Genomic DNA, 10577 nt, shown 5'->3' on the forward strand with positions numbered 1-10577 from the left:
TTGTCAATAATAGCCTCATTCCAAAATCTGCACAAGTTAATTTCCTCTTCTTTTAATCAAACTCCCATTTTAAACTTTTTTAATCTGTATTTTGCATGTCTGAGATACTACACATTCTTCTCAAGATAAAGACTATAAATAGGCATGGGTTGAAAATAAGAGACTTAATGAAGTAAGTTAACTTTAATCTGGGCTCAGTAATGTACATTTGAAATTTTGCTTCTGTCAGTATTTGTATTTTGAAATTGGAAGTGGGGAAGAGAGAAGAGTGGAATGGCTTCTGATGTCTTTTCATATATTCATGTTTATATAAATTAAATTTAGGTTGGAATAAGAAGAAAAAATACAAAATTGAAATGCTGTTTGTGACAGCTACAAGTTCATGACTAATTTGAATTCTCAAACTACTGCACTTTTCAGATCCTCAAAAGAAAGATCTTCCAGAGACAAAGAACATTCAAGAGATCGTGAGAGAACATCACGTGATAAAGAGAGAAGCTCAAGAGAAAGATCACCCCGAGATTTCAAAGACAAGAAACGTTCTTATGAAAGTGCTAATGGCCGATCAGAAGACCCGAGGAGCTCAGAAGAGCGTGAAGCAGGGGAAATATAACTGGCTGTATATTCACCTGATCTCTAGCTTCCTATGGAGTTGCATACTATGGTTTAGTTTACAGTTGTTCAAAGGGACATCAGTGAGCAGTTCCAGACACTGATCCAACTAGGGTAGATGTACAGTATGTAAAAGTGGTTATAACCAAGTCAGAATTAAATCCCATCGGTTAATAATGCCTAAAGCTGGGTCCTGGACTTCCACTAAGTTGTAAAACTTTTCTGAAAGATTTCTCTTTATTCAGGACAACAGTTTTATGTACCAAGATGCAGATCTCAATGTTTTTAATCTCCTTTCCAATACACGTTAGTGAACAAATTATATTGTACTACTTGCCTTGGGTGCTTTTGAACCTTTATAAATTCTCCAATTCTGCTCCAGTCAAAACAGCAGCATTGAAAGGTTGTATTTTGCGGGATTTTTTTGGTTTGCTTTTTTCATAAGAGGGTGGGTGGATGGATATTAACTTTTACTCTAAGGTTTTGTTCCCAGGGATTTTTGTTTGGGAACCTAGAAGTTGATTACAGTGGGAGCATTTAGACAGGAATGTGTGCTGGAGAAAGCTGAAATGTCTTTTTACAGTGCCTATTTAGACTTGGAAATTGAACAGCTGTTGCATTACATCTTTTTTTTTATTTCTACTTAAATTTTGAAATCAAAGCCAGTCCCATATCTGTACCATTTGATTGGTATGCGTTCAATATATTTGTTTTTTTTCCATAAGGACTCTTTCTGCTTTTTCTTGCGGGGTATAAACGGCACATCCTTAATTGTAAAAATAACAAAGCAAAACAACAACAACAACAAACAAAAACTGAGAACAAAAATAAAAAATAAAAAAGGAAACCGCATTGTCCAATAACTTACCACCTTACGAGACCAGTATACTCTTGTTTACTTTTTTTCTGTGGCCATTCAGTCATTTGAAGGTTGTCATTTGGTTATTAGAAGTCTTTTGTTTTTAACATGCAAGTGTGCTCTGGGAAAAATGGTCTTTCTGATTACAATCCAGACTATTCTCAGATCTTTGAAGGCAAAAACTTGTAGAACCATAGTGATCATGGCACAGATCTTAACTATTTAATGACTTCAATTTCAAAAAGCAATGTTTCATTTAGGTGGAAGTTATCTTCACATAAAGGGATTGCTGTAGATTCTGTAGGATTGAAAGTGCTTTGGAGCACATGAATTATTCAGATTTGTCCTACCTTCACACAGAAGAATTTAGGAATCGGTAAGTTTTCCTTCTTGAGATAGCACCACTGAGTTACATAACAGCAATACTTAAGAGCAATGTTTGTAAGGATTTATTGGCATTTTCAGCAGGTTCTGCAGTCTCTCCTCTATAGCTCCTAGACACAGGGCCTGTGTAGGCCAGATAATCATGAACATATAGTAGGCTTTGCTTCTTTGTATCTAGCGTTGCATACATTTCTTCCTTAATATTTTTTCTATTGCATTTGATTTTCACTATGGTCTTAACACATGGTTGATAATTCTAGCACAGTGGATAATTCCAGCAGTATTTTGGCTGGCATTGAAAACTAGAACAGGACTGTTGCATTTCAGTGAGGACCTGTAACTTGTATCCAACATGACACATACCTTCCTCTCTAAATTCATGGCCTTCTAAGCTCCTGTAGAAACACTGTAATAATGGTGGCTGACTTTTTTTTTTTTTTTTTTTAATCCACTTGAAATCTGAACATATGAATTTCCTTCCTGGGAATGTTTTGTGATTTCCTGCGTGGCCCAACTGCATGACAAATGTAAGTCACCAATGTTTGTCCCTCTGGAATGTGCACACTGTGCAAGTGCTTGCTGAAGTCTGTTGTCACACCTTTGTTAATGGAATTATAGCTCCCAGTGTGACAAAAGATGAACAGTCATTTCTAGTTGCATCTTGTATAGCAGCATTGTAGATGAGTGGATTGCTGCCTAACTTTTGGAATATAAATATTCCACATGTACTGAAGGCTGCTTTCCCCCTGTACCCAGCAACTAGAGATGCTGTGTTTCTATTAAAAAAAATATATATATAATGTGTGTGTGTGTATATATACTGCTTAATAGCAAATTATGGAAAATATGCCATTGACTTTACAAATGGCTCTTAATTTTTTTTAAATATGAAAGGGTGATTGGACTTGGGCCTTTCCTTATTTATAGGTTTTCCTAGGTTGCTGAGCTCCATAATGTCAGAGTACCCCACAAATATTAAGCAGAGAGAAGGTAAGTGTTACTGCTAGTTTCCTGATTTAAAAAAAAAAAAATCTGAATTATATGTGGAAATTAATATTTGCCTTGTGTCTGAAAGGGGGACTGGAGTACAGTTAGGAAGAGAACCTAATTAAGGCTACTGATGATACCTTCCTCCTGATGCAAGAGAACTGGATCATCTAACAGTAAGGGAGACTGCTTTATTAACTGTGTCCATGTAAGTAATGATCTTCTGCCCTTCTATCCAAACCAAGCTACCTTAATTAGGCATTTCTAGGAGGGTGAAGCTTTGAGGTGTTCATCACCTGAATATTTCATGCTGAATATTTCATGCATTCAATATCAAGCTAAAGAGTGATATTGATGAAAGCATTTTGGATGATCCAAAGGATGAAAGGGATTTGGAAGTAAATCTCTCAGTCTTTGCTGCATCATGTAAGGGAAAGAATTATGGCACAGTATCAAAGTGATAATTAAATAGTTTGGGCTTTACTCCTTATGGTCAGAATTTGTGCTAGATCCCCCTTTTCCTCTGTATGTAGGCAATGTGCATCTTGAGTCCATTTCTGTTCACTGAGAGCCACAGGTGGGAATGCTAGACCCCCCAGGAAATGTGGGGGGAAGCTGCTGTGCAGTATCTGTTGCTGGCAGTGCATGTAGGTCTGTCCCCACTGTACTGCTGCTGGTGCTTCACCAAGGGATCTTGGAGATCTGCAGGTCCTTGAGAGGCCCTTAGAGAGAACTGAGAATGCTAAAGGCCATTCCTATTTGAGGAAAATCTCTTCCCTGTAGTGAAAGGAGGCCTTCTGCAGTGTAGGAAGGGAATGTGGACGTAGCTCCTGAATGACCGTAAGGATGCTGTAGCACAGCATCTTATCCTTGAAATTTTGTTCGCTTGCACTGTTGTAGCTCCATGTCATTTTTTAGCTGACTGCAGGTTATACAAATAGAGCAAAAATAGTAGTTTACTTCATTTATAAGTATTTGAAATAAAGTTAGGGTGGGTCTAAAAGCATTATTTCTGTATCTCAGATAATTCTTGCTCTGGATCAATCAGGGGAATGTAAAATATAACAGCATTAAGATGGGAAGCAGCTAGAGGATATGTTACCAGAAATTGGGTCCTTTACTGAACCTATGTGAGTTGCTTTTCCTGCTGAAGCAGGAAGAACTACATAATAGAACAGTGATACTTCCATGCAAAAAGGGACTTGACCTGGTGCAGCTGTATTTATTATCCAGCATCAGACTTGCCTATTAAGCTAGCAGAGGAGACTATTCCCATCTGTTCTCACCTTTCACCAGGCAGTGAATCTGGAAGTTTTCCTCATACTGCTACGGGGTGAACCCTAACCCTGGAGCCTGTCTGTCAGTTTGTCCACTCTATCTTGCCCCATTTAGTGCCCCATTTAACTTTGAGGAAGGGTTTATCTATTTAGCTGAAGAGAGAATGATGGTGACTTATCTTGCTCATGACATGTGAGGCCAAAGCAAAACAACCAAGAGTGTGGGTGCCTACTCCATCTGAAAGAATAGTTTTATCTGTGGTGACCTAAGTGTGGCAACAAAGAAGGAGCTTTTGTGGTGCTGAAAATATGTCAGTGAAATAAGTGTGTACTCTCTGCTCCATAACTGTTAGGGATGAAAGCAGAATATGGTTGCAGTCAGTGTTAAACTATTGTGCAGCAGCATAAATGCAAAATGAGCTGTGTGCTGGAGGTGATAGTGAGCAATTTGGTGTAGTATGTTCTAAGGATCTGCAGGACCTGATACTTCCTCAGTTCTGTCATCCCCCATCACGTTTTTCATGCCACCTTCATCAGAATAGTTGTTTCTTGTTCAGCAAATGGTGAAGGTGAGTTTTGCTTGATGCAGTGGTTTATAAAAAGTGTTAATGTGATCTTCACCCAGTCTTGTATGGTTCTTGCTCTGTTTCTTGCTTTGATCACTTTTTTCTACTTGCTTCTTAATAAATTATTGTGCCTTTACTGCTGATGCAATTCTTTCATTCTCTTTTTCAGTAAGACCTAGAAATCTAGCTTTCACTGCAGCCTGCAAAACTGGGAAGCAGTGGACTGCTGGGCAGGGGTTGTAGCAGCAGCTGGAAATGCAGGGGAGGAGAGGACAAAATGTTTGTTTTGACCTCAGGCTCCCCTTTTTATCCCTGCTTTTCCTTCTGTAGGCACATCATGGAAAGTTAGCAAGCAATTATAAAATTCTCTCATGACTTGCCTCCCCTGGCTCTCACTGTTCACCTGCTGTTGCTGGGGTAACCATAGTCCCAAACTGCTTCCCCTTGCTCTCTGTAGTGCTGTGCAGAACACAGCAGGCAAACAGTATCCTAGGAAATGCACCAGCGGGGAGGCAGGATTAACTATGCAACGGAGCAGAGGTGGCAACTGGCGATGTCAAAAAGGACCTAGTAGAAACTGCTGAGATTGTACAGCCCTTTCCCAGGCCGAAATGGGCCAGTTAATGCTGACTGCAGGAAAATATTGATGGTGATCTACAGTTAGGAGCATAAGGGTAAAAATTGTTCCTGTTGCTGGCTAAGAGAGGCTGCAAATAAGGCAACTTTCATAGCAGCAGCAGTTGGGCAATCCCAGCATAAAAGGCTTGCTGCAGCCTTTGTGCATCCATCATTAGAAGGTAATAATTGGTTTGGGAACTTCACGTGTGCCTGCTGTAACTTCAAATTCCTGCTGTCTTCTCAAGCTCAGACTGGTTTGCAACAGAGCAGTGAAAGTAAGGAATTGCCACTTTCCCAGAAGCTAGGGCCTTCTTGATGAATAGTGGGCCTCTCATCTTGGTCAGAGTTGTAGGCTCTGATGTTTCACAACCGTCATCTTCCTCATGCTAAAATTCTACATCCGCTTGTAATCCAGGGCAAAGCTCTGCTTGTGTCCCTGACTTGATGTGGAGTGGGTTTGCTGGTGGGCCTGTGCTAATGGGAAGTGTCAGCACAGTGATGGGGGGATCAGCCTGCTCTGCTTTATGTCAGTGGTCAGCTGCTGCTGAGTGTCCTTGGTAAACAGCCTGAGGAGACTGCACAGAAATCTGCTGCTGGTGGCACCAGTGGCACCAGCAAAGGATCCCTGATGCAACTGCTTCATCTGTGGTTGTGCAGGGGTGAGGTGAAACACCTTGTTGCTGCCACCAAGACACACCATGGCTGTGCTCCCTCTTAGGGAAACCGCTTCCAGGGACATCAAGAGCAGAAGCATGAGCTCTCCGGGGGGGGTCATGCAGAATACTTTTGCAGTGCAGCAGAGCTGCTGTTCCCACTGTCCGCTGAGTGGGCCAGCGACTCAGTTGAGGATGCTGCTTGGTACACAGATGGCTTACACCGGGGTGGGGCGGGGGGAAATCACTGCTATGTGATTTAGGATTCCTTGGTTCTGGCAGTGTACAGTCTGACTGGTGTAACCACACCATGAGCTGACTCGTATCTACTTCACCAGATAAACCAAAAGTACCCTGGTATGGCATATGCAGTTCACTGAACTTCAGTACTATTCTAATGTCAAATGTTCATTATCTGAATATTAGCTTTAAAAAAGGCAAAAGGAAGAAGAGACATCTTACATCCCCTTCTCCTAAGGCAGGATGGTGTAATGAAATAAATTATATCAGATATTTTGAGATGTGGAGTGTCATTCAGAAGGTTAGAATAAGTTTGGGAGTTCTTTGGTTTGGTTTGCAGCATGATTCATATATATGATTTTATGGGATTCCTGGACATAATAAAGTGCCATGTCTGATGGGCTGGTACTTGAGTTTAGTGGCAGTTCTAACTTTCTTCCAGGGACTACTGAATACTAACGCTGATTCAAATAGTTCAGTGGTTATAACTAAGTATGATTTTTCTGTAGGCAGCAGTCCTTTCTGATTGCATGTTGTATCATTACAAGCCTGTGTTACTGTTTAAGCAGGAAGGCTACTTAAAGGTTTGACAGGACTCCCCTAGTCCACTCTCTTTGAACAGAAGCTACCTCTGTAGCCCTTAGCATGGGTTTAAAATGTTGCTGTTCTCTGTTCCCTTCTGGGCCATACCCTCATATCCTTCTACTGCTAACTAAGCGTCTTAAACAGCTGCTATAAGAAGCCCCCACTCTTGGTGTGAAGCAACACCTCCGAGGGCTGTAGCCGTATCTGCACCCACAGGTCTACAGCAAAGGAACTCAAGATTTAATCACCAATAACATGATCGGCCTTACAGCAGGAAGAGTGGATGCAAGAGAGGATTTTTTTCTAGGCCCTACTGGAAGGATTTTTTTTAGAAGCTTCCCCAAAGCCTCTGCAGGGTCATTAGTCTCCTCTTTGGGCAGCCCCAGATACCTTGGGTGACTTTTCTCCTTTCTTCACATCACTAAGCCTCTGAGCCCCTCTTACATGAGTAACAGAGGAGCGTTCCAGGCAGGGGCAGGAAGACTGCTTGGCTCAGACTCTTTAGGAAGAAAACTAAGCTTAAATGCCTTGATGGCTGGATTAGCTAATTCTTTAAAACACTCCCTGTCATTTCAAATGGCTTTGGTATGTTCTTAGCTCTTATCTCAAAGTGATTTTGTGATACTGTCACACACCACAGGACTCTTGGGTTTTATCCCAACGTTGATTTGTTGGGTGGCAGAAAGGCAGGGGAATACGTGAATATTGTATAGTGTGAAAAAAAGAATAAAAGATAAAATTAATACTGGTAAATTTCCTTACTACAGCTAAGCAATAGAAATGTCTTGCAATAAATTGCAGGTGAAAATGGGAAGCGCCATGGGCCTGGGCTGCCCTGGTAGCTCTTGCTATGCCCCAGTACTGCTGGCAATGTATCTGGTAAAACAGTGCTGCTGTGGTGTCTGAGCCATTCATGGAGATGCCTTGCAAGTATACCTCCCTTCGGGTATGTTTCTACTCTGTCACTACAGAGGCTGAATTTTTTCTAGTGAAATTTCTCTCATCTAATTTACCTTTGTTTCTTTATTTAGTATTCCTTGTTCCTTACCACAGCTTTACCAGCAACCCCAACAGGAAAGCATTAGAAGGTCCGAGTTCATTGAACAGAGTTAATGAACTGAATTTGAGAGTATATGTGGTTTTTTACAGTGTTTAGCTGATATTTTGAATCTTGAAGTGTTTGCTTACCTCTACAATGTCAAGTTCTGCTGTGGAAATGCTTTCTTTCTCCAGCAACATGTCACTGGCAAGACATTTTGATTTCATTAGCAGAGGGAATAAACTTCCTCTTTTACCTCCCTCTCTTTCCTTTTCTCCTCTTCTCAGTATTTTTCATGTCTTTACATTATTCTGGCTTTAGGCTTTCAAGAAGTTAATTGAATACAAACAAAACTCCATGGCACTTAACTGATTTAATTTGTCACAGGCGTTTGTTGCAGTAGCCAAGCTACGTCACAACTTTGTCTCACCCAGACCTTCTTGATGTCCCAGAGATTGTATGTGAACGCTTTGGATCCACTCACTGGTATTGTTCCTCAGAAAATCTCTTCCTGCCATCTTTAGGTATGTTTTCCTTAGGTTTCTCTTCACAGGATCAAAGTTATTTCTAAGATGCATGTGTTACATTATAAAACCATATATTTACTGGTTCACCCAAGTAAAGAGTGTGTTTGATTTGCCTTCTAAGTATGTGAATGTTCCCGTGACACAAGGATATATTATTTTCCCCATTTTGCAGAGGGACACTGAGGTCAAAGGAAAGTCAGCCAGAGTTGTGTAATGAAGCTGGTGGAAAATGAGAATTAAACCCAGATATCCTCAAACTCAAGATGCCATCTCATTTTCTTCTGTGAACGCTTCCTGCCATCCTGTGAAATCTGAGTTATAGTATTAAAGAAAAAAGTCCATGAATTCCTAAAACGCTCATATCATACAAATCTTTAAAATTTAATGTGTAGCCTCCTTGTAAATGGAATTTAAAAAATAATTCCCCCTCTAGTTCTCTTCCTGAGTTTGAGGAGTTTTACACAGTTTACTTTTGCTACACTTCTCCCTCTCCATCACAGCAGCAGAGAACAGAAGAGCCTTAAGCCATCAGCCAGTGTTTTCAAGCCCCTGTCAGCTCAGGATGTCTATGCCTGCTGGCCTGTGACAAGCATAAGCATTCCGTATATCCATTGTCAGGGCAAATAGCACTCTTAATGTGCATCAGAGCAAATAAAAATGGAAATTTGTTTTAAGCATTTCAAAGTGTTGGCTTTACATGTGCAGCCTCTGATAAATTTGAGACTATAAATAATTTTTGCAAGTCTTGTTCTTTCCTTGTAATATTTGAAAATGCAGAGCAATATGCCTTCCAGTAACACTCCCCACCCACCTACACAGACAATGTCTTATGGGTGATCTTGCCTCCTGGAGAGCTAGATAAAAATTGATTTTTATCTTTTACCCTTTCAAGTGCATATTCTGCTCCCAGCAAAGAAACTACTGAATCCTCCCAACCTACAGGTGACTTGCCTCCGTTTAAAATCCAACCTAAAAACTTAGTTTACTTCTCTTTTCCTGAGCTGCTTTCAAATTCTACTCATTTTGTGCTTTGATTTGCAACATAAGTAGTGGTTTTTTTGTGAAGGACCTTGGAAACAATAAGATTCTGAACTCTGAGAAATCCTTTTCATTCATCGCTTCCCCCTGTTACTATTGTATCATAATTTTACTCCAGGCATGTGGAAGCCCGACTCTGCCTGGTTACTCTAGCAGGACAGAATACTGACTCACATAAGTAGCCTACCCCATCCTCCTTCTCCAGCAAGAGTTTATATTCTGGACTTTGGGGTTTCAGCATCCTTTGCCAAACAAATTGGTGAGGAAAACTCTACATCAAATGAAGGAGAAATCTGCTTTTTTTTTTTTTTTTTTTTTAACTCTTTACAATATCTTTGTTCTATGGACAAGTGAAAATCTTCCCTTCCTACCATCCTAGGAGTCTGCTTAGTGTGAGTTTGATTGGTGCCTGGATAGTAACTTGAGCTGATTTAGGTGACCCCCACACTACTACTAGCAACTCTGCATTATAACCAGCTACCATTTCTGCAAGGCAAATGCATTTTGAGTGCCTGTTCTGTGTTAAAAATGAGAAGGTGCATCTGCTTGCTTTGTGTTTGCGTTACACTTAAGCAAAATGGCATGTGGTTATCTGCAGTTATTAGCTGATGATTTCACCACCTCTAAGGAATACAAGAAAAAGCAATTAAATAGTTTTGAACTCAGTTACTGTTAAAGTGAGGTTCAAGCCTCGTGAAAGGATAGAAAGAGGGAAGTGCTGTAGACATCTTACAGGGAGCTGAACCTGCCATACCGCACTCAGCGGGGGAGAAACTTCCCTCAGTTAGATGAATTTTAAGTAGTGTGGGAGCCAATGAGCATGGTACTGTTGCCCTCTCCTGGGTAGATTATCAGAGCAATTTTCTGTGACAGGCACTATGAAACTAGGTGCTGGGGGTGTTCATCCCATGCCAGTGGGAGGGTTGGAGACTGAGTGGTGACAGAGACAGGCCCCTGAACACCTTCCACAAAGCATTGCCATCTCCTGAGCTCTCTGAGACACCCTTGTCCCAGGCTGGGGGACTCTGCTGGCTTGCTCAAGATGGAACTTTCCCTGTGACTTTCTCAGAGGTTATTCTTTCCCATACTTAGACAACCCCCATTTCCCCCCCCCACACACACACACTCACAATTTTTTAGTTCAAACAAGAAACAGCTCTTAAGTCTCTCAGAACATGACCTCTTCAAAGTC

The 10577-nt window shown here is 40.9% G+C and overlaps 1 protein-coding gene across 4 annotated transcripts in view; it reads left to right on the plus strand.

Moving 5' to 3' along the window:
* The window catches only part of LOC112967712 (putative RNA-binding protein Luc7-like 2), a 37927-nt gene extending 33194 nt beyond the window's left edge, over positions 1-4733 (plus strand). For 2 of the 4 annotated variants that reach the window (XM_026069148.1, XM_026069151.1), the window contains 3 exons: positions 421-2382; positions 2783-2845; positions 2931-4733. In XM_026069148.1, the coding sequence (XP_025924933.1) occupies positions 421-613 (193 nt within the window). In that variant the 3' untranslated portion in view covers positions 614-2382; positions 2783-2845; positions 2931-4733. The remainder of the gene's footprint in view (positions 1-420; positions 2383-2782; positions 2846-2930) is intronic. The other 2 variants (XM_026069149.1, XM_026069150.1) reach the window with 2 other exon arrangements.
* The last annotated feature ends 5844 nt before the right edge of the window (positions 4734-10577 follow it).

The sequence above is a fragment of the Apteryx rowi genome, unplaced genomic scaffold (assembly GCF_003343035.1).
Source record: "Apteryx rowi isolate R43461 unplaced genomic scaffold, aptRow1 scaffold_287, whole genome shotgun sequence".
NCBI lineage: Eukaryota > Metazoa > Chordata > Aves > Apterygiformes > Apterygidae > Apteryx > Apteryx rowi.